This window comes from Lagopus muta, chromosome 7, assembly GCF_023343835.1.
Source record: "Lagopus muta isolate bLagMut1 chromosome 7, bLagMut1 primary, whole genome shotgun sequence".
Taxonomy (NCBI): domain Eukaryota; kingdom Metazoa; phylum Chordata; class Aves; order Galliformes; family Phasianidae; genus Lagopus; species Lagopus muta.
Window position 1 is genome coordinate 40,503,460 of NC_064439.1, and position 24,506 is coordinate 40,527,965.

Sequence of the window (24,506 nt, forward strand, 5' to 3'; positions counted from 1 at the left end):
TGATAGAGACGGACACGTAGTTTACTTTCTGCAGGATTTTATTCTGTAGGCATTAGCCAAAAACGTGCTCCGGGAAAGAAGAGTGTAAGCAAAATGCAGAGCACAGATGGAAAATAGGTGTGACCTTTATTTGTCAGCAGTGAGAGTAAAGATCCCAGTTTAGCTGTCTGAAGTGGGGTCTTTATTGTTCTTGTTTCTAGAAGAAATCAGAGCAAGTAAATAATGTCGTAGAATCCTCAGAGTTGGAAGGGACCTTTAAAGCCTGTCTAGTCCAACTGCCCTGCAATGAGCAGGGACACCTGCAGCAACATCTGCTGCTCAGAACCACATCCAGCCTGACCTTGAATGTCTCCAGGGATGGGGCATCCACCACCTCTCTGGGCAACCTGTACCAGTGCCTCACCTGCCTCACCATCCTCACTGTAAGAGACTTTGACCTCATATCTGACCTAAATCTCCCCTCTTCAAGCTTGAAACCACTTCCCTTCATTCTGTCGCACAGACCCTGCTAAAGAGTCTCCCCCGTCTTTCTTGTAGCCCCCCTTTAGATGCTGAAAGCCTGCTATGATGTCACCTCAGTGCCTTCCCCTCCAAGTTCTCTTAATTGATGTATTTATTATGCAAATGCCTGGGGAACCAATCATAAAAACCTTTATGAGCACTTAACACCATCAGGTATTTTTGAGAAGTCCTATCCAGAATACCACTATAACATATATATATCTCATGTTTTACAGTAGCAATATATTAATGCGTGTATTAATGTTTTTAACCAACATGCTTGAGGTCAAGTCAGTCAAAGATGCTGTCTTTTGGATTCTTCCATTCTGCAGTGATCTGGAAAAATATTTCTCCTGTTATAGCAGGAATCATTGCTGAAGCTTTCACAAATTTAGATGCATCCTGGCTTGAACATCTAGAACAAAACTTCCAATGCATGTTTGAAAATCTGTTAATAGGCTTTCTGGGTCTAATAGACTAAATAGGCCTACAGAAATGTTGCCAAGCAAGCAACTCTAGATACAGCCCATGTACTAAACAGCACTGTGTATTGTAGATAGCACACAGAAGGAAACACTGGTAACTGAAGGTGGGCGCTGTTTGTGAGACATTGGCTTCACTGCCATCCAAGTGAATACAGATTGGTAGTAAAATAACAGAATTTTTCAAATGAATAAAAACTCCCCAACTTGGGGCATGATTATCACCCTGTGCTTTTATTTACTTCTTTTTCTGTCCTCCGAACTTATCAGTGTTGTAAAAGTTACTGCTTTCTTTTGCATGCTGCTTTATGAGAAGTTTGTTACTTCTGCCCACCCTTCAGTGATGCCTGCAGGCACATCACCTCTTGTTTGTTTCTTCTGCTTCTCCATAGCTGAGATTTTGCTCTGTATTACACGCTCCTGCTCCTGACAGATCTCTTTCTAAACAATCTGTATCATGACCTACCTCAATATCTGGGAAGTTCCTCTCTTTGGCACACAGCCTTTCAGATCTGTATTACAGCAGTGAACCTGAAGCAAACCCTAAAAGTGTCAGTGTCCCTAAAAGAAATATCAAGTGTTCAAAAGTAGAAGTTGTTCATATGTATTGTATATATATGCAGATTACATGCATGTGTATTAAAAAATAATAATAACTGGGAGTGGCTTGGTTTAAGCCATGGTTGTTTCCTCATTGAGAACACAGATTCTGGAGACAGTGAGCACTGTCCACTCCAGAAACTCACAGATGAGTTTTACAACTTGCAAATTTATATCACGCAGAAAAGCATTTCAGTATTCCTCTGCTTCTAATAAGAATAACCTGTCTGCCAAGGTGAAAATACTGATATTTGCAAAAGATGGGAAAAAAAAGTACAGTTGGCTTAGCTTTTCACAATTTATTTGTATTAATTTTTGTAAGCAAGCAGTAAAGAGTACAAACAAATAAATAAGCTGTAGTTTGTACATGTTCCCAAATCCCGTTCACCTCATTGGCTCCCCACCAGATCTGTTCAGTGGTAGATGTGGGGAAGTTACACCTGCTGATCAGGTTCTGACTCATACCTGGGGGAGGATTTAGTCAGAGTTACATCTCCATCGCTCCACCTCTCCCCCAGAAGTAACGACAGCCAGGGACAGCCAAGCTGCCTGTGTCCAAGCAGTACTTTTACCTCTAACACTGCATGGGGATGATGCTGCTGACTGGGAGGAAGCTGTAAGCTGCAGTGGTGCTGACTGAAGTTCAGTAGTTTCAGCTTTCCCAGCGGACAGGAGACATAAGACTGAGTTCTTAATCGACTGGCTGTCATACTGATTCAGTAAAGACATTATATACATAGGGAGAAGAGGGCATGGACTGTGATTCATGGAGGGATTCTTTGAATAGATACTGGCTCTATCCAAGTATATCTGTAAGTCCAAGTGAATTTTTAATAATTTCACTTCTTTGTTAGCTGCTCATGGGCTTTAGCCAGTGAGCAGAAGACGCTGAATATGGCAGTCTCACTTTTGGTTTGCACTTTCTCTTACAGAACACTTCAATGCAAGAACTGAATAACCATCCCTTCAGAGAAGCTATGATGCAAGCAAGGGAAACTTCCTGCAGAAGGAAGCAATCCTGAGAGGCTGAAAAGGGAGGAATATATTAGTATGTTGGCAGCAGCTATTTGTAGGACATCTGGGGGAATATGGTGGGTGAACAGAGCTCCATGCAGGTAGTGAATCTGGGCAAAAAGAGATGGCAGAAGGTTGGAAGAGAAACAGAGATGCTTTTTCTCTTTCTGCAGGTCCTGAACAGCACAGCAATTCCCTCCTCCTGCCAACTCCAAAGCCCTAAGGATATGTCCCCCTCATACATTCACAGATCATGTTAAGGCAATACGAAGAGGAATAGTGACACTGTACAAAGGCAGGAGTAGGCAGATGACTTGGCAGAAGTCTTTTCCAAGGGCTAGTTCAAAAGCCAGCTAAGGAAGGACAAAGCTGCACAAAAGACAGACAGGGGAAGGAAGCATTTCCATGGACACCTTGAGCATCAGGTACATTTGTACTCCAAGATTTAAGTAGGTAAGAATTAGAGGTTTGGTGCAGAATGCCTGAGCTTTAAAGGAAGGCAACTCTTAAGAGCATGAAGGTAGTTGTGTTCCCAGTAAAGGTTTGGAGTTAATGTCACTGACAAAAGCATCTGCTACATATATCCCAGTGCTGCTGAAAGAATGCTGAGGCCAGGACAGTAGAAAGGCTGATAAAGGCAGCTGAAGGCAGCAGTTGTGACTGCAGCTATTTGGTCTCAAACCCACTACATAAAGGCAGTTCTGGCCTGCAGCTTGCCTCCTAATCCCCTTAGCCTTGAAGGCAGGGCTGAAGTTTTTGCCTACTCACATTAATGCTTCAGAAGATCCAAGACAGTTGAAATAATATGTACCTGACAAACTGGTACTTACTGTATCTGAGATTAGGAATATGGGTCAGAAGTAGAAAATACCAAAAATGTTTGCCATAGTTATTACAGAAAAAAAAAGGACCCTGAAAACTCTATAGGCTTCTGGAGGTAATTATGATACATTGAAAATTAGGTTCCCTTACTGAAAAGATTTTACTTTTGCCTTCAAAGCAAATCTAAATGTGCCATAACAGGCTTTCTGAGATCTTTGTAGTGCTAAAAGTATAGCTCAGCTTTAAGATGGGCTTCACAGTCCTGAAAGATGTTGGCAATGTGTTACACCCTAACATGATGGGGATCAATTGTTTGGAATAGCAATAAAAGCAATTCGCTCCCAGCTGTGCTGTTCCTGTCAGCTCATGTGATTACCCAGTGCTTGTTCCACTTCCAGAAGCTGGATTGTTTGGGGGATTTGTGTCAGCAGCACTCACAAGAACAGCCATTATGTTCCCTTCTCTCACAATTTCCACTGACTCATTCTTAGATTTTATCATGAACAACCGCTGCCATTGATCAAATACATCACTTAACAGGTGGCACAGAATTAATGGACAAAAATTCATACGTATCTGACAGAAAGACACTATAAAAACATGAACAAGCAAAGCAGCACACCTGCCTGTGCTTCATCTGCTTAACATTGGATACTCTCATTTTACAGAAACAACTGCCAAAATATTTCAGAAGCACTCCAGTTCACCGTATCATAGACTCCTCAGTGCCTCTTGTCTCCTTTATTTATGCTTCTGGTCTTTTCAGGACTTTTCACCTGTCTTTAACTATATTTTTCAAATATAAAGCTCTACCTAACTTTATAGGATTATGAATTTTTTGGTCAGTCTTCAGGTAAGTTTTTTCATTCTGGAGTAAATACATATTCCACATGACTGATGACCTTCTGATTACGTGACACAATACATAGGTAAACAAGGAAGAAAAGACACAACAGTGCCAGAACAGTGAGGAAGATGAGGAGCCCAGCAAACAAAGAAGGTTTCAGAGGTAACTGGATCAGCTTGCCTTCTGCTGGAATCATGTTGGTGAGGCTCAACATGTAACCAAGTGACCATGCTATGCTGCTGTTACCAACCTGAAATACAGACAGAAGAGTCCTATTCCCATGTTCTTTTCAGTCAAAGAAAAGAGCTGAATTGTTGATGCTGGCAATTGTCTCCTAAGTTATCAAGGAAAATTCCTTTTTTTTTTTTTTTTTTTCAGTTCAAGAGAATGCTAATAAAACTGATCACAAGGATGGGTGATATACAAGCAGACAGCCAGTTGTTATGGGCTTTTATGTACACAGAACATATTTTTAAAGAATTAGCACTAGTGCACATTCCTAGAATCACTCTCCTGTTGTAGCCAAATCCTAGGACATTATTTAATTCAAGTAGATAAAAAACTCACAGTCCAACTGACATGAGCAAAGAGGAGGCTAGGGTAAATTTAATGTTAATTAACAACTTTAAGCAGTTCTACTGGTTGTAGGAGACTACAAGGACCTATAATATTTGGTCATTTCTATGGTTGTGTATATTCTAATACCTTTTGTTTAAATAATATAGAAAAAGCTTCAGCAACAAGAACTGAAATGCAACAGATTGAGCAAAGCAATAAGATGGACTAAGTTGATTCTTCATTAATAAAAGAGGGAAAACTTCTCATTATGGGGTTCAGAACCTTTGCAAATCATCCAGTTCTACGAAGGCACAGATCTTAGCATTGTGTTAAGGTTCTCAAGCTTTCACCAACTAAAAGCAAATATCCTTTTATAGCATGGGCCAGAAAAAAATCTCCACACTTCTCAGTATATACCCTTGGAGGCAACTGTGCTGTTATTTCTGGGATAGCTAGTCACAGTAGATGTGACTAGTTTTAGCTCTTTGAGGGGCAGATCTGATTAAGAGGATGCAGTCTTTCTTTTGGACTTTCACAGTTACCATGGTGCAAACTGTAAGTAGCAAATAAGCCTTTGGGGTTTCCATTTTGCTCAGTATTTTTATGGTCTTGCTAAATACAGAAAAATAGTTCTGGGTTTGGTTGCTCCCACCTGCAGGGGGCAACAAAACATACGTTTAAAAAAAAAAAAAAAAAAAAGATCCACTCTTTAAGGGTCCAGATTAAGATCCCAGAGTAAGCTTTGCTGATTTCCTGGTAGAAGGGCTAAATCTGATCTGATTCTTTAGTACACTCATAGTAGACTATGACTGTTCAGAAAACATTACTTAAGATTACTTATGATTTCTCAGTGAAAGCTTGTCAGCATACCTTGCATTTAAGAACTCCCTGCATGAAGATCTACAACCATTTATTTGTTGTTTTTGCACACAAGTGCCAAAAAATTTCCACACGCAAAGGAGATCAAGAGACCTAGGACAAGGTTTTACAGTTAACAGAGAGGAAAGGATGCAGTCACAAAGCACTGCAGGGACTATATTTCCTGATGTAACAGCCAGGCTTACATAGTGGGCAATGCCTTCTGAACTGGAAGCAAGGATTTCTTAGCAGCAGCTTTAGAATGAGTGTATACCACTTCATCCCAAGTATTCTAGCTTTTAGGAGGAAAATCAGGTCAGGGAAGAGAGTAGTGTAGGTGTTACACAAACATGGTTGCAAGCCTTCTGTCTGCCATATCCAAGCCAACAGTCTATCAGTATAAATTCTTATTCCAGAAAACCAGATTACAGCACAGGTGGATGTGCCATCTGAGGATGATGGCTGCCTTAGTTGCTTCATCCCCTGACTACAAACCATCTCTGCCCATTTGCCCAAGGCTCTGGCAGCAGACAGAAAGGCTGGACTTCTCCTGTTCAGCCCATCAGGATTAGCTCACTGACTTTGACTGGAGAAGAGTTTCAGGCCTTAAACGAGCCAATACTTTAACTGGGGCAAGGTTAAAAATATAGTATTATTTAATATTCGACACACTGTTAATGCTTTCTAAAAGAATGTAGCCAGCATTACTTTACCACCATTACTTTACCACAATTACATTACCACCATACATACTAGGTGATGCAGCCTCTGGAACCAGGCTGAAATTGGTAATGAGGCTTGCAAAGTGGCTTTGTTTTATGCATAACATTTGACTATCATCTATAAAGGCTGTTTACAACCATAATATTTTTGTAGGCTGCTGCATCTTCTGTTTTCTTCTAGACATCCTTGGGTTCAAATTTGTGAAGAAACAATTATTACTCACCTCCTTCTGAAAGTGTATCTGTGGCCAATTCCCTGCATCAAAGTTGTAGCCATGTACAAGCAAGTAATAAATAAAATTGGCTGAAAAACAGTAGGATCTAGTGTATATTTCTTCAGATTTAGGTAGCATAAACTGGAGCTGAAAGCACATTAAAAAAAAAAAAGTAAATCATAAAAAACAATTCGTTTAAAAAAGCAAAACAAAACAGAACCCAAACCGACCAGAATACTTTGGATTCTAATTAAAATGCATTAGAAACAGCAAGTAAAATTGTGGACAACTAGAAGGAGATTTACAGTGAAAACACCCTGATGGTGAGACAGCTTACATGGTAAAGAATAATCAAAATAAACATAAAACTGTACAAAAGTGATCAAGGATGTTATCGTTCCTAAATTTTCCATGTCATCTTTATAGTGTGGTTAAAACTGTGGTAGTAAACCACAGCCACAAATCTCTTTAAGAGGATCACAGAGTGCACCTTCTGTGTGGCAGTCAGCTACGAAGCAGTGATGATGGTAAATTACAGTAGGAAATGCAGCAAAATGAATGCAAAACAGGGAGCTAGTCTGGTAATGGGAGGTACTTCCCTTCAAATTTAATACAGGTCTGTCCATTTATCCTAGTTTCACACTAACTGCTGAGATCAGAACAGAGCATGAGGAGTATTACAGGAGTAGAAAAACACTGAGTTAAACCTCCAGTAACAGGACTGCTCTCTGGATGTCAGTTCTGACCTAAGATGCTCGTTTTGAAGATGAGTATCAGCTGGAATTCACAGACCCAAGCAAAGTGCTTTGAACTCCCAGTTGCAAGTCCCATCAGTTACAAGAAGAGCAGTGTATCACAGAATACACAAGGCATCCCAGATAGATGAAGTAAGATGGAAAATGAAAAACTGCTGGGTGAAAACAGTGTGGAAAAGGTCATGGAATGCCCGTTGGGGCCAATTTACTATTCAATTTTAACAATTTTTTTACCTTTTCCTCATATGAATCCTGTGGGGACAATAGTGAAAAATCAATTTGCCCTCCACCAGTACAAGTTCTTCACAGCCAGTGTTAACTCCCATTTAAGTCAAATTATGGCTATACTGCATCAGCTCTGTTGCACTGTGCACTTGCTGATAAATGTAGAATACAGCTGTTTGCTACTAAGTGCTTTGAATATATCATGATACTGCTGACAGTGTGAGATCAAAGTGTGTTGTTAATAAAGATCTAGCTAAGTCTTGTTTTAAAGTTTAAATTGGCCTGTTTTATCAGCCTTCTAAATGCTTCCATCATGGCAATCTCCAATTCCCTGGAATGAATAAATTTACACTAAGTATGAGGGCTACTCTGAAAGTATCACAGAATCACAGAATGGCCAAGGTTGGAAGGGACCTCAAGAATCATGAATTTCCAACCTCCCCGCCACATGCAGGGCCACCAACCTCCCCATTTAATACTAGACCAGGCTGTCCAGGGCCCCATCCAACCTGGCCTTGAACACCTCCAGGGAAAAGGAGCATCCACAACCTCTCTGGGCAGCCTGTTCCAGCACCTCACCACTCTCTTGGTAAAGAATTTCCCCCTGATATCCAATCTAAATCTTCCCTCCCTCAACTTAAAACCATTTCCCCTTGCCCTGCCACTATCTACCCTTGTAAAGAGTTGATTCCCCTCCTGTTTGTAGGCTCCCTTTAGGTACTGAAAGGCTGCAATGAGGTCGCCCCACAGCCTTCTGTAAGGAATCCCTCTGATTGGAAGCATGGTGGGAAAACAAATGTTAATACTGACAGAGACCTCAAAAGTTTTGGATACTCGAACAGTCCATTTCCTTTTTATATCCCATTCACAAATACAAAAAAAAAAAAGAGAGAGAGAAAGAAAAAAAAAAAAAGGCGCACTTACCTGGGCCCAGCTTTGTGAACAGAAAAACCACATACTTGAATTGAATTCAGCTAGAGAAAAGTGCCCAGATAAATTCAAAGCATTAATTGTATAGTAGAATCCTGAGAAAGCCTATAGAAAAGGAGCAGATGAAAGGCCTGTTACTTTCAAAACTACTGAAATCAAAAGCAAAAAAGTTCAAAAGGAAATGCTGATTTGAAAACCCACCACAAAATTCCCTTTAACTTTTGGTTGATGGATTCCACTGAATGGACAGTCCTCCTGGTTTCTGCAAGTAGTGAAGTTAAACAGTAATGAAACCATCTCCTGACACAGACCTGGGTCTCCTGTTCCATGGAAGATTACGGATTGGTTTGGGTAATAATTTGCTGGTCTCAGAGACTGTGTACAAAGACTGCCACAGAAGTACTTCAGTGTTAAGGCAGCCTCGTAATTCCGAGGGTAACATGGATTATCCACACTGGAACTGGTGCTTGACTTCTGAAGAAAAACAAAGACTACTCAGGAGCATGAAGGACTTAATGTGACGATAACTACAGAAATCTTTTTAACCCACATTCACGTGTTCTTGATCTCTTCTCTGTCATGGCTGAACACTGTCATTCATATGGACTCTTTTCCTCAAAACCAGCAAAATCAGCAAAACACAGAACCCATTTTTTTTTTTGTCTAATGTTACAAAACTCAGAGCAATATTTAACAAATATGAAAACCTTTGAAACCTAAGTGCTTTTTGGCCACAGCAACACAAGCTTTTACTGGAGTCTCCAAACTCCACCTAAGGGAAGAGATCACAACCCTAAGAACCTGCTCAGATGATTACTGAACAGCTGCAAGAGCAGCAAATGGTCTTAAACAGACCTGGAGCAACAGTGCTAAAAGCCTTTTCTCAGCTTCTTCTCTCCCATAACACTGGAAGCTGTGAGTGTAGACATTGTAGTTGTAACCATACAACTTCACTTGCATGGTGTTATTGAAGTTCTCCTGAGAGTCCTCTGGGATAAAAGAAATTTGAGTGGAAGCTCCTCCAAGATCCAGTGCACCCATGGTCTCTTTTCTGTACGGATGGACCCATGTCCTCCAAAGGTTTCTCTGCACATAAAAATAAACACAAAGCTAATTAGAAATATCATCTGACTGTTCTCTCTTCAAGCTCTTCTACTTTTAACTGAACTTTTTTTAGATTTCCCCTCCCTCTTTATCCTTCACTTTTTCCAGAAAATCTTAGCTCTGAGGAAAACATGCAGATGTAATGAGAAGTACTCCCACAGAGCAAAGAGTCTGAAAGATGGAAAAAGTAATACAGCATAGCTTTGAAGACCGAGGACAGCACAATAATCAAAGCACTGGACTAGTTTGATCAATATCTATACTAGAATGCAGGAAATTGAAGTCTGGGTACCTGGGAGATCTGAATGGAATTAGCATGCAAATTTGCTTGTTTCAAGGCAAGATAAATTATTAAAGGAATAGAATACTATTATACACAGGAAAAGAGAATGAAAGTAGAGTAAAACAGAAATCAAAGGAACGTGAACCCTTAATCTGTACCTTTCCATCACCAAAACTGCAGTGACAATAAATCTGATCCATTCAGTTGGCATTTTTCCCTGTTATCCAGAACATCCTTCAAATGCTGCATTTGATCTACACAGTCACTGTGCACAATACCTTTTCTGTGCTAGTAATTCCCTCCATATTTACTGCAGTATAATTTACTATGGATGGTGATGTGAACATAAACAAAGAAGGAAAAAGAAACATGGGCTAGCAATCATACTTATGAAAAAAATCTACAGTAATAGATTCCTCTTAAGAGCCCATGGGATAATTTCCCTCCTATCTCCATTCTTCTTACAAGAATAGTGAGAAGCTTCTTGCTCCTACTCATGATAATCTACACTTTAGTCTTCACACAACTCTATACTAAACTGGCTTCAGAACGTCTAGCATTCTCTTCAGGAGTCCTCATGAATCTGTCATATGGAAATTGAGATCTTCAGCATTAAAATCCACGTGGCAGGAGACTGACATCACCCTGAAGTTCATGAAGTCATTTTTGTTGCATAAAATAAGAAAAACCATGCCAGAACATATGATACTACTATTTAGTTTTCTTAACTTAGCAGGGACCAACAACACATTCACCAAGTATCACTTGGATTGCCAACTCCTGCTTACTAATTTCCACAGCTGAACAGGAACCATTCTACCAAGACAGTGAACAATACTCAGAGGTGTGGTTGGAATTATTTTCAGCCTAGCAAGACTATCTGGAAGAACTGCAATAAATGCTAAGAGCAGCACACAACTGCCATGAAAGCATATGACCAGTTACATACAGGAGAAAATACCTCCTGTTATGAAATGCCTGCCTGACACTATTACAACTTCAAGGAACGGTGTAAGCATCTTTATGTTGCTATCACTATGGACAAAATAGGAGGACCCACTAAGTGATCTTCCCTCCCAACTACAGACATGACAGTTGATGTCGCAGCCTGCAGCTTTTCATCAGTACTGTAATGAACTGTATCAGTGATTCCTGGCCCAGCTGAGGCATATTGGGCCACATAAAATTCACCGCTTAAGACAACTGTCTTTTTTTGTTAAGATAACTGAGCTAACATTGCCAAACAGTTTGGAAACTCCTAAGCGGCGTAGACTCTTCACCAGTACGGCTGCAGAAGCAGCAACTACCTGCAGAAGTCGCAGAAAAGAAGGTGGAAACATCCTTAATTGGCATCACTGTCAAGATGGTCAACACTTGTCACATTTTAAAATACCAATGCACTCAGGAGCAATGCAATTTCTGTTTCTCAGTAAGGCACTGATGTCATTTATGGATGAGCCCAGTTTAGTGGATCTACAGTTTTACCTTTCCCAGGTCAGATTCCTGTCACATCTTTTCATCTGTGCTTCCTTTGTTGAATTACTACCACGAGGCCCTGTTATATGTCTCACTGTGAAATGAAAATTATAGCTATGACGTTTTAACAGGCATTTCCTCTCAAACCTCTCATTTATAAGAAAGAGAACAGTGAAAAGCATGCATTTTTTTCCACACACCTCTAAGAAATTGCCCATTAAATAGTTGGCTGTTATCCATCCATACAGCCCTTCCTCTGGCCCAGTTATGATATGCGCACCCCTAAATCGAAAAGGTTGTGCTCTGAAGTAGTTTTGAACGCTTGCGAGGACTTCGTTGGCTGCTGTTTCATTTTGCAACCTAAGCATTTCACAAAACATGAGACACTGAGCATGTGGAAAGGCAATTTCATGTTTAGTATTCACTGCCTAGCAGCTCAAGAAAAGCCTTACAATCACCTAATAAAAACTGACATTGTTTTAGCCTAAAGGGGATGCTTATTATAGGGAACAGCCAAGGACCCAGCATCATTGCAGCAAGCAACTCGCCCACTATATTCAAACTTCACTCTTCATCATACAAGCTCATAAGTATTTTGTCTCAAACATGCTCTTTTCTTAGTGAACTGAGTGCTTATATGATATCTGTGGGCCTGAAATCTTTCTTCTCACTCTGCTTAGTCAGAGACCAAACATATAAAAAAGTCTGCCACAGCTAAAGCCACAGACAGACCCCAAAAGCCACATTACATCACATCCATATCAAGAAAACTCTGCAGTGTCTAGCTTTTTTGCTGCCCTCAGATATGCATAAACATCATCTGTTTACATAGTGCTGGATTTTAAGATAGCTTTGAAAGAGCAAATTAAAATTCTGCCTTCTACAGAATAAAGAAAGGATTTATTTCCAAAATGGTACAAAAGAGGATTTCCATATAGCCCTGCTTTCCCTATTAAAAAAAATAAAATAATTTAATTGGCCGGGCTCCATTTCCTTTTGAAAAGACTAGTTTCCAGTGGACAGAAATGTGCCCAGTACATTTTTCACATTCTTTCTTCCCAGACTGCTATAGCAATACACATGTAGAGGAGTTCAAACTTCCACTGTACCTCAGTAGCCTCATGCCAGCTGTAGCCCCTAGATAAATTGAGGTGCTCCTATGTAGATGAACTGGGATTCTCTCCTTGACTTTATTCAGGCACTCATCAAGCGGTTTCGCAAGGGCTCCTGTGTTATGCTCATAACTGGATATACCAGGACCTAAAAGAAAACAAGTAGATTGACTGCATTCTGCTTTGCCAAGTACAAGTTAACCTAATTAAGCAAACAGTTGTTATGACAAAGAGGTTCCCTCTTCCCTCCTGTAGTTGCAAACAACAGAATGGTTGAAAACTATGACTATTTAAGGAATAAACAATGTAGTGACTGTCTGAGCTGTGTGTGACAGAGAAGATATCTGAAACTTCTTGCTTGTAAGGGTATGCATGTGCACCTATAGTACCATGCATGTAGTAAGATGCGTATAAGAGCATAACCATCTAATGTCATCATGACAATATTACGTAAAGAAAATAGGTTTACTCATAATGCTATAGAAAATAAGATGTCTAGTGGATGTGAAATTTCTCTGATCTATTAAACTACAGCATATACCTCTTTGCACACGTTAAGACTAAGATTTCCCAAACCGTTTTCCATAACTTTTGCGGGCACCATTGCACTATAGCTCACTAGAGCTCACTGCTTTCAACTAAAACAGCTGCTGCAAGGAATTGCTGCCGAAATTCCAAGACACACACAAAAGTGGCTCTTGACGTCACTGAGGTACAAGTTTAGGTTGGTGCATGAACTACTGAGAATTTTACAGCTTTCCAAGCTTCCAGTATCAGAAATGGGAGTCACACTGTGCTACATAATGTATAACTATTTGAATAATTTAAATGAAAGTCTCTCCTCCGTTACTCAACACTCCAAGGACCAGCAGGACCTCAGCTTTGCCAGGTTCAACTTGAGTGTGAATAGAGACGTTCCTCAGTAAAATTCCCTAGCTGAGGATGTGGCACACAGAGAAATCCAGGAAAGCAGAGGAGCAACTTTGTTTCACACCCTCAGCAGCTGTTGTTGCCTCACACTCCCCATACACTCTCTTTTGACAATAGCCTCTACTCAGTGTTCAGAACAGGCAGAGCAGGTCACAGGGCAGTAACTATCCATTCTGGACAGCCTACTTTGCTGATGATTAGAGCCTGACCGGGACAGACTATCTGCACTACATTGAAAGGTTTTGATTTTAGGCTGGTTCGAACAGACATGGCAGAGTTACCTAATAAAACATGAAATGAAATTACAAGAACACCATAGAAATGACAAATTAGTTGATTGTTTGACTTACAAGTTTAGTAAGTTTGTGCAAGTCTACCTCTTGTTGGGGCCCAGAACCACCCCCACAATTTAAGTGCCTAAGGCTACCCACAGATAAAGAAACATTACCAGTCACTTTTGGCACTGCACTTCCCCAACTTACCTGAGGAACACATGAACCCTCTGTCTCCTCCAGAGCAGAGGCACCCAAGACTAAAGCAATGAAATGTGCTGATTTTATACACTGGATGATGAGAAGTACTGCGGGTGACTCTGGTTAAGGCCGCATGGGGGCTCACAGCAATTTGGACTCCTCTGTTTCCCAGCATTTTGTTTACCCAGTTAAATTCACAAAATAATTCCCTCTCCATCTTCCAGAGGAGAATAGAACTGCAACTTTCTCACTCCAGAACTCCTACATGCAACATTCTGAATGAGTTAAGACATAAGCAAGCGGAATGTACCCCCTGCCCCAGCAAGCAGGCTGCCACACCTGCAGCCTGTGAAGAACACATCACCAGGCACGTGACAGTACATTTCTTCTGGGCACATTACATTTGTCTTCCTTCCTTTGTTGCTCTAAAATTACCTATACGTATGTTTAATGATGATGACAGAAAGATTGGTGCTGTTGAGAAACTGTTCCCTCCTACTTGTCTCCTAGTCACTTACAAACCTCTGAAGTTACACCTCTGACAGGTATGTGAAATTTTGGTATCTTTGCAAGCTTAGCCAAATGTCTCTGACATTTCTTAGGAAGTAATCTACAGCAAACTGCTAGAGCACATACTTAATTAACCACAATGCAGTCTGAGCAAAAGTCAGTACAGTTTAGTGTCCTCTCTCTGAGAGGAGCCAGTGTAAAACCTCAGACAAAAGACAAGGCAGGCAGCCAGTGGTGGTTGTTGTGAGATATCTTCAAGCAGTGCAAAAGTCCTGGTTTTCCTGTGGCAAGGACCTGCATATTCGTATTTGAAACAGCTATGACATTGTTAGAAACAATCCCATAGTTTAGCTGTTTTACTTGCTAATTTTATAAGACTCTCCCTTGCTATCTAGAATTGACAAGCTCTTCCAGTTCACTTTCTTCATGCCTTTTATAGTTCCCCGTCTTGTCTCTTTCAAAGTAATTACAGAATAATTCCAGATGAACTGCATAGGCCTCATTTGTCTAGGAAATTTGACTCAATCCACAAAAGTGTTTTTAAAGCACAGCTAATGATTTTGGAAACTAAAAACTAATTCTTCAAACTCCAGTGGCATAACTGGCATCCATTTTTGCCTTCATCAATGCCAAACATCTAACAGGGGCTAAATTTCCAGTTCTTCTCAGAGATTTCTAATTCCAAACTGTTTTTAAATATATCTTATGCTTTCCTTCTGAAATAAATTATTTCAGGGTGTAAGGACTAAGCATATAAAGACTCTCTGTAATTGAATTCTGTCTGCACTACTCATACACTGCAGTGGAGTAAGGCAAGTTTAGCTATAATTTTCTCTCTGTTGGAAAATAGTGCACTCTACCATAGCAACAGGGAAAAAAAACCAGTATAAGCTTCCAGATAACCTTTTCCCAGAGGCTACAAAAAGTAAGGAACTACTATCTGAGCTCACCTTTCACATCACACTTGAAGGTTTGGCTCACTACTCCCGTATCATTTTCTTTTTCTGCTGGCCATTCATAGACATAGACTGTAGTCCGCGAAGATCCAGCGTCAAGGACTATTCCATACTGTGGAGAAAGAAGTAATTGATCACATCAAGAGACAAACAGTGACATCCTCAACACCCATATGCAGCCACACTTTTTCAAATCATCAAACTGAAGTGTTTGAAAGTGTATGCACAGTATAGTTACAGGAGATACGTTAATTCTAGTGTTAGGTGCTTAGACATGGATCTAACAGAAAAGCATAGAATAATAATATATATAAAAATATATAAATATAAATAAATGATGGTGGTGGGGTACTGGCAAAGGTTGCCCAGAAAGACTGTGGAGTCTCCTCCCTGGAGATCTTCAAAAGCCACCTGGATATGCCCCACTCTGGCTCTGCATGAACAGTGGTTGGACCGAGTGACTCCAGAGGCCCCTTCCAACAGAATCATAGAATCACAAGGTTGGAAAGGACCTACAAGACCATCTAGTCCAACCATCCTTCCATTACATTGCTACCACAAGCTACTAAACCATCTCTTGTAGCTCCTCATGCAGATGCCTCTTGAACACTGCCAGGGATGGCGACTCCACCACCTCCCTGGGCAGCCATTTCCATGCCTGACCACTTTGAGAGAAAAAGATTTTCCTTATGTTTGATCTAAATCTCCTCAGGTACAACTTGTGGCCATTTCCTCGGGTCCTGTTTGTTGCCTGGAAGAAGAGGCCAAATCCTTCCTCATCACAACCTCCCTTCAGGAAGCTGTACAGTGCAATGAGGTCACCCCAAGCCTCCTCCAGACTAACAATCCCAGCTCCCTCAGCCGCTACTCATAAGACTTGTGCTCCAGACCCCTCACCAGTTTCGTTGCCCTTCTTTGGACACGTTCCAGGACCTCAATGTCTTTCTTGCACTGAGGGCCCAAAACTGAACACAGTACTCGAGGTGCGCCCTCACCAGTGCTGAGTACAGGGGGATGATCACCTCCCTGCTCCTGCTGGCCACGCTATTTCTAAATCAGGCCAGGATGCCGTTGGCCCTCTTGGCCACCTGGGCACACTGTCAGCTCATGTTCAGCCAAGCATCAACCAACACCCCCAGGTCCCTTTCCTCTTCACAGTCATCCAGCCACTCATCCCCAAGCCTGTAACGCTGCATGGGGTTATTGTGGCTGAAGTGCAAGACTTGGCACTTGGCCTTGTTGAACCTCATCCCATCCACCTCAGCCCAGCGATCCAGCTTACCTAGATCCCCCTGAATGGCCTCCCTATCCTCAGGCAGATCGACACCACCTCCCAACTTGGTGTCATTGCAAACCTATTGATGGTAACCTCAGCCATGCTCTAATTCGGTAAAAGGAGACTTGTTTTGCTTTTCCTCTTTGCTATCCCCAAAAACAAGTCTAGCTGCTCCCTCTTCAAAATCATCAAACTGGTAGGCATTGCATAGTGTAGGGTTCACTTCTCAGTCAACTTTTTTTCTTTTAAAAAAGACAGAAGGAGCTGACAGTAGTGAAAAATGAGAGCCTCCATCTGGCTGCAAACCAGTAAAAGCAGCTGGAGCGGGCTAATTTATTTCATCACACAGCCTCCCTTGGATGCCCCAAATCTTCAAGAAAGATCACTGCTTCAGGTGGCACATCATTCAACCTCTGTACCTCATTAGTTCTCAGTTTCCCACTGTAATTCTACAAGCTCCTGTTCCCCCAAGAATTACCAGTGGTATCAGTCTCTAGTTTGTTTCTCAGAGGTTGCTAGATAATGAAAATTCCATTCGTATTTACTCAGATGACGTTTAACCTGATCAGCTACAAGGTGAAAAGTTCCACAGATACCATCAATCCTCTGTGCTGTCAGGTTCCATTCAACCACTGTTTTAGCTGAAAACTATTCAGTCACTGAAAAACTATTCAGTAACTCCAGAATCAAACACAGAGCCCTCCATATAAACTACAGCTTTCTGGACAATCAGGCTTACAGCCCCAAAAGAAATCCAAAGCCAAGCATCTGGCAGAAGAACCACCAAAATTCCTCTGGAATCAGCCATGAAATTGCTGTGACTCAGGAAGCAGACCTCCCCAAATAAACCACCTCCAGATAATCCAGGTGGATCTGATATTTCCTTGAAGAGTAAAGTAAACAGCTTTGTCATTCTGAGTTGAAACTAATGACAAGCAAAAGCAATACGTAGGCTGTATTTCAGATAGTGTCCTTGGCCTACATATCAGTGCAGTTTTGCCTTGAGTGAAAGCTGTTAGGATGTAAGACTGCTCCAAGCAGAAATTTAAGTCAAACAGGAAGTAAATGTGAAGTACTGTGTCCGTGCAAGGTTCCAGCACACACACCCTGCCACACCACACCAACACTTAAAGCTGATATCACAATACAAATTCTAGGCCAAAACCTGATTCAGACAAACCAAAGATTATGATAATCCCATGAAGTGTAGTAAGCTATCAGCCTATTGCTATTACTACTCATGTAAACTACTCAGATAAGTATGTAGAGGGAAAGGTAGAAATGACTTCAAAGAAGTATCTGACAAATTGTCTATGCTTGTAGCTATAAGAACAAAAAACTGGACTGCATAGCATCCCTGGAAGGCTAGTTTCTATAGCATTGTCTTCAGTTGTTCTCTTTGAAGAATTCACATGCATAATCCAGCAGCATAAGGCAAATCTTGAACCTACTTCTCAGATTGTTTCAGTTTGTCTTTTTCAGTTTGCTCTGCTGCTCCTTATGTAGCTAACTTCACTTCTCTTAGTATCTAGCAAGTCCCAACATGGGGTAAATCAGAACGTGCACACTTGCAGCCCAAATGCTTTATGATCCACAGCAATAGTTTGCAATGATTTCAGTAAGGACTTCCTAAATGTGATTGAGAATAGAATTTTAACTCCAAGAAATACCTGAAATAACTTCAAAATAATTTTGAATAATCTCAAAAAGAATTTACAATTACTTCTAATTTCAGACAAAAAAAAAAAAGCAATGTGTTTTTTTTTTTTTAATTGTTTGGCCTTTGTTTAGCCTGCCAGTCTTGAAGAAGGCATTGTGTGATAGGCATCAGAGACATTGAGTCAAGGAATCCTTTTCCACCTTTGCCACTGTAACCTTGGCCAATTCTCATTTTGCCGCAGCCTTAGTCTTCCCATTACATAAGGAAGACACAAGACATAAGGAACATAATTAATAAGGAACATAATTAATTTGTGGGTGTAAACACACTTGAATTACTCCATAAAACAGTGTTTAGAAATGATGATTATTAAATATCAATTCCAAATACTGGTCTTCCTTACCTATTATTATTACTTACCTATTTCTTACCTACTTACCTTAAGGCCTGGGGAAAGAATCTTTTGCTGATTAATCTGAATCACTGCAATAGCAATGATAAGAATTACACTTAGAAGAAGGAACACTTGGGCAACAATGCTCGGCGTTCTGGTAAGCATCCTGAAACAACACAAAAGGCAACACTTCAATAGTGTGAAAGGATTCAGTGATTGTGTACAGTACCTGAAGCTCTGAATCAGTTAAGACTTAAAATCTCATAAAATCTCATTTCCTCAATTAGATTATGCTACATGAAAATTCTGTATTCTACTTAAGAACTGCTTGGCGTTTGGCTGTCACCAACTTGCCATTCTCTAGAAGAGGTGTATGTATATTGTCATATGCAGGATGCATGAGTTCACCCAAACTGCCAGTATGCTCATTTCCCACAGTGTCTACATGTAGATGTATGCTGACCATCTCCCATTGCCTCAGGAAACAAGGCCAATAGGCAGGCTGAGACTAGCGCACACTCAACAATCCTACGCATACCTGTAACCAAGACACAGCCACAGCCATGTAGGCATAGTGCTGGTAGCTGCTAAATACAGCTCAGTGTTCCTACCAGCGATACGAGGTCACGGTCTGTACTAGATACAGGTTGCTTCAGCAAGAAACAAAGGAAGTTTTAAGAATACTAGACATCTTCTAACTGCCAACGCGTTCATGATTTAGATTCATGTGTATGCACATATTAACATAGTTAATACCAAAGATTTTTATGCTTTACAGGAGTTGAAAATGAAAGAAATGGGAGGTGACAAGCTCAGTTTTCAGAGAAAGAGAAAAAGAACTTTCCTGCCTTTCTTGTTTTCAGAATCCATTTGTTTTGCCATCAGCCTAGCCTGGCATGATGTATCCTAACTCCCACCTCCTAACTCTTCCATATTGGTGGATACTGTTGGCTGCTCAGGGCTGCCTTGTTGTTCCAGCAGCTGTGAATGCCAGCCTATGCAAGGACAGGAGGCCAGACCTGCTGTGTGCTCCAGGGCTACAGCACACTGGGTGAGTCTTACTGTACCTTTAGCACATTGCCTGTTTCTTTAGCTCCAACCAGAGCCAGAGGGCTGAGGAAGAAGGATAAAGTGCTCCTTTATGCATCTTCCATATTCCAGGTGCCATGAGTTTTCAGCTTATGTTAGCTACAATTGAGAAGTGACTGAAGGAAGACTAACCTACTTGCAACCTAGTTTGTTAACATTCAGTCCTAGATCAAAGCATTGACATTCAGAGCTGGAAATGGTAAGTAATTACCAAAGGAAAAAACAAACAAACAAACAAACAACTCTGGGCAAAGTATTTGAAAAATTTAAGCATTGGTAAGAGCAAGCAATAATCATTATCACACCACTGACACTTAAAAACACCCCATGATCACTGAATCACACAAGCACAGAATCAGAGTGGTCCAGGTTGGAAGGGATTTCAAGGATCATGAATCACCAACTGAAAGATTTTCTGCTATACCTTTTTATACAAGGGACACTGAAATGTGGGTTTGTTGAAGTTCTCACGTGCTTTCCTGGTACTGGGATTTGTCTTCATCAGACACAATTTCTTATTTAACAGCCTTTTTTGGCAGAGACCATACTGAGTAAGGGAGTAAGCTGCTCATGGGACATTCATCATACAATTTTGTCCTGCCAGCAAACAGGACAAAATCAGAGGGGAATAATCTGTAAATCCCAATGTAAGCAATGGCCTTTGTGTCAGAAGGACATCTTACACTCCATGCCCTCTTGAAACTGTTACGCAGCTGATATCTTATTATCTGAACTGTGCAAGACGTTTTATGGTTTTATGTATTTGGATCAGATGTGCAAGGCTGTGCTTAACCTTACCTGGGCTCACCCAAGCTGCACACGGGCTAGGCAACACAGCGACACCAGCTGCATTCACTGAGATTTGAAGAGACAGCAGAGAGGAAGGAGTTTGTTTTCTCCGCGGTGTAAGCAGTTGTCATGTAAGCACTTCATGTCCCACACTTGGAAGGAAAAAGACACATAAGATTTTAATTAAGTTTCAAAGGCAGCAGCCTTTTAGCAGTCATTATTAAAGCATCGCCCCGAAGCAAGCAGCAGCATGAAGATGTACTTCCCACACCCAGGTAAGCGCTGTGCACCGCACAGGAGCAGATGGGAGTGTCATTTTCTACAGCTTTCTTCCAGCAGAAGGAAGGCTGCCTGCCAAGGGAAGCTGACCACAGCAAACCTCTTTGTGCTCACAACGTTTTCCAAGCTCCCAGGTTAAAGACACGCCGCTTTGTTCACGTTAAGGACGGGTATGCAAGAGAAGTACCTTTCTTCGCACTGTAACCGGAGAGATACGCGCACGTGAGCATTTATTTCAAAAGCAATCCGCAGCTGATGGAAAGCAATAAAAAAGAAAGCGACAGACAAACCCCCAGCAGCCCGCGGACGCTGAGCACCGAGGCCGCCCCACCGCCCTCCCCTCAGAGGGCGGCCCTGGGCGGGAACCGCGGGAACCCGCCCCTCTGCGCGGCCGCCGCCCGGGCGCTAAACGAAAGACATGAGGTGCAAAATCCCGGTGCGTACAGCTGAATGGAGGAGATGGGTGCAGCCGAGGCGCGCAGCAACCTGCTTGGTTGCTAGTTTTGCTGCATCCTGTGCCACATGGTACAGAAGTACAGAAGTACTGTCACTAAGATCATAAAATCACAGAGTCGTTAAGGTCTAAAAAGACCTCTGAGATCACCTAGTCCAAAAGCCAGCCCATCCCCTGAGCCTCCTCTTCTCCAGACTGAGCAATCCCAGTTCCCTCAGCTGCTCCAAGAAAGACTTGTGTTCTGGACCCCTCCCAGCTTCGTTGGCCCAGCCCTGGGCCCAGCCCTCCAGCCAGCTTACCTGCTCAAGAGTACGTCTGTCCAAACCATAGGCTGCAGGAGAACACTATGGGAGACAGCATCAAAGGCTTTGCTGGTCTAAGTAAACAACATCAGCAGCGTTTCCTCATCCATCATGACCAGTGGGTCACCTGGTCATAGCAGGAGATGAGGTTGGTCAACAGGGACAGCCAGCGCCTGTCTGACCTGCATGGTGTGCTGTAGACAAGGATCATGCTACAGCCTGCAGCACAGATTGACAGGGAAAAGAGCTCTGGGGTCAGTGAAACACTTCAACCACCCAGCTGCTCTAGTTGGATTCGGGTTCACATGAAGTAAAAAAAAAAAAGCACTCACTTGATATTTTTTTCTTGTAATGATGTTAATGAATCATTATCCTTGATTTTTGAATAAAGAAAGGAGAACAAGGAAACATCTGCCACTTTGTGACTCATCTGTAAGGTTCCTTCCATAGTCCACCCATTGTGGGGCCCCTGCTTTACTGCTAGAATGAGATGTCATTTCTTTCTTATGATGACAGCACATTATTAAAGTAGGGTTAATGATAACCTTAATGGATCAGTTCAGCTATTGCCAGTTAAAGACAAAGCCTCCCATTCCTCCTGATTGCCCGTCTGCTGTTTCTTTCCTTCAGTGTCATTTTCTGAGATTTCTTCTTCTTTCACCCACTGCTCTGCTGGGGCAGAATCTGTCTCAAGTGTCTCATTTAAAATGTCGGATGAGCTTACAGCCCCACAGTCAAGCATATTATTTGCTACTCTCAGACATAAATATTTTGAAGTAAAAAAAACAAAGCACTGACATCAATCACTATTTCAGTTAGTTCTACTACCAACTTTTAACTGTGTCTAAAGTGCAACGTTTGCAAAGAAAGCAAAGCCCTACTCTCAAAAGTATGCATATACTTCCATAAAAACAGAAAGGAGAGATTCTTTTCTGCACCATTTCCAAGAGCTGACCTACTGTACATACTGCTTTTCTTGCTAAAGCTATGATAGTGACGAAAGTGATATGGGCTGTAAAATCCCTCAGCTGCTTTTAAAATCCAGAATGCAGGTCTCCAGGCCTAGCATCTGTTGCATGGTGAGTAACCAGTTTCCTCACCAGTTCACAGAATCACAGAAGCATTAAGGTTGGACAAGACCACTAAGATTATCTAGCATGGCTGTCAACCCATCAACACCATACCACTAAACCACATCACTCAGTGTGACTTCTACCCTTTTCTTGCAAATCGACAGGGACAGTGATTTCACCACCTCCCTGACAGCTGTCCCTTTGCATTACTACTCCTAAGAAGAAATTTTTCCTAATATCCAACATGAACCTCCCCTTGGCACTACATAAAGCCATTATCTCTTGTCCTACTTGATCTTCTTTGTTTCCTAAGCCTACCTCTTCAGCTTTTCTTCAGTTCACTCCTCAGCCCTACCCTTTATTTTGTAGCTCCCTTACCTGATCCTTCATCCCTTCCTCACTCTCAAGACATAGATTAAACTTGCTGCCATTTTCCCAGCTTTCATCATGCTTATTGCATGCACACTTTTCCATCATGATTTCCTTTGCTGTAATATCTTTTTTCTCCTCTTCAAGTATCCTCGTTTTAATGCATTTGGTGTAACTGACTGTATTGATTTGCTTTGCTTGGAGAGAATCTTTCTTAGGTGTCCATTTAAAAATGATGAACTGGACTGCTGGCTGCCCCACAGAAAAGTTTATTTCTTCTGGTGGCATTGAGCACAAACATGTCAAGTAAAAATGCAGTGACTGATATTGGAAGATTCACAGATAAATACCAGTTGCTAAGATCAATAGCAAATCTCTAGAAACTAAAATACTGCAGACATGAATAATGTGCTCACGACAGATACATTCTGCAATGCATTTATCATATCACATCTACACAGGATACAGAGCAGGCACTGCTTCATTTCCCTGCACAGTGACAGCAGCAGAGGGGATTTGTATGATTATATATCTCAAGAGACAACAGAACTGTGTCCATTCCTTCTGTAATGCTCATACTGTATTTGATGCTGGAATATTAAGAGGCCTCAAAATATCCCCTGTTGAGAGAGAGATACAATGGAGAGAAATGCTATAAGATACTGGTGGCTGCAATTAATCTGTTTTTTTTGCATGGTACCTCGTCAGTTCACAGGACCAAGGTCCACCTTCCAATTCTTTGCATTCTTTGCAAGGTCCAAGAAACAAAGGAATTCTCTAATTCATCCTAAGCCATGGGTGTCCAACCTTTTGGTGCACCTACACCACATTCAGTGAGGAGTCCAACAGTGCACCTACCACCGCTGTTACTAAACCATGTTCCTCATCTTGTTGCCCATGCTACATCCATTGGTGTAGATGCATTTCAGCAGAGCCATTGGCCTCACCCCCAACCATAGCATCATTCCCTCAGGCTCATCTCCATCAAGCTTAATTTCATTCTCTTCTCCCTTCATACCTAGTTTAAAGCCTTTTCAATGAGCCCAGCCAGCAGAAGGGCATGATGCCCTTTAACTCAACTTCATCTGGTCTATCAATCTTCCCAGGACTTTTCATCAGCATTGTAAAGACCCTTCATTCATTAGCTTCCATGCCCAAAGACCAATTTACCCAAACTTTACTCATGATCACCACTCTATTTCAAGAACAACTGTGAGAACTGGCACTGCAGGCAGAGCCATCTTAAGAATTTGGAACAATCTGGAGCAACAGAGGTCTGGATATTGATTCAACTATAGGAAACTAAAGAAAGATTCCCAGCCCCTTATATGCTTAACATTTTATTCAAAGTCAAAAAGCACTTTTTGTGATTGCTTAATATGAATGTTCTACATATTGCAGCATACCTTGTTAGCTGGGTAATTTATGGAGCTAGGATTATAGAGTTA

General features: G+C 41.5%; 1 protein-coding gene across 7 annotated transcripts in view; it reads right to left on the minus strand.

Annotated features, from left to right (window-relative positions):
- Nucleotides 1-1,210: 1,210 nt before the first annotated feature.
- The window catches only part of ENTPD3 (ectonucleoside triphosphate diphosphohydrolase 3), a 41,981-nt gene continuing 18,685 nt past the window's right edge, over nt 1,211-24,506 (minus strand). For 2 of the 7 annotated variants that reach the window (XM_048952213.1, XM_048952214.1), the window contains exons 2-11: nt 20,591-20,733; nt 18,749-18,869; nt 15,368-15,485; nt 12,502-12,652; nt 11,593-11,752; nt 9,385-9,615; nt 8,731-9,003; nt 8,524-8,634; nt 6,629-6,766; nt 1,211-4,516 (exon numbers count right to left, since the gene is read on the minus strand). In XM_048952213.1, the coding sequence (XP_048808170.1) occupies nt 4,283-4,516; nt 6,629-6,766; nt 8,524-8,634; nt 8,731-9,003; nt 9,385-9,615; nt 11,593-11,752; nt 12,502-12,652; nt 15,368-15,485; nt 18,749-18,868 (1,536 nt within the window). In that variant the 5' untranslated portion in view covers nt 18,869; nt 20,591-20,733 and the 3' untranslated portion in view covers nt 1,211-4,282. Of the gene's footprint in view, nt 5,797-6,628; nt 6,767-8,523; nt 8,635-8,730; nt 9,004-9,384; nt 9,616-11,592; nt 11,753-12,501; nt 12,653-15,367; nt 15,486-18,748; nt 18,870-20,590; nt 20,734-20,843; nt 20,937-20,960; nt 20,982-21,047; nt 21,195-24,506 lie in introns of those variants that run through there. The other 5 variants (XR_007378358.1, XM_048952211.1, XM_048952215.1 and 2 more) reach the window with 5 other exon arrangements.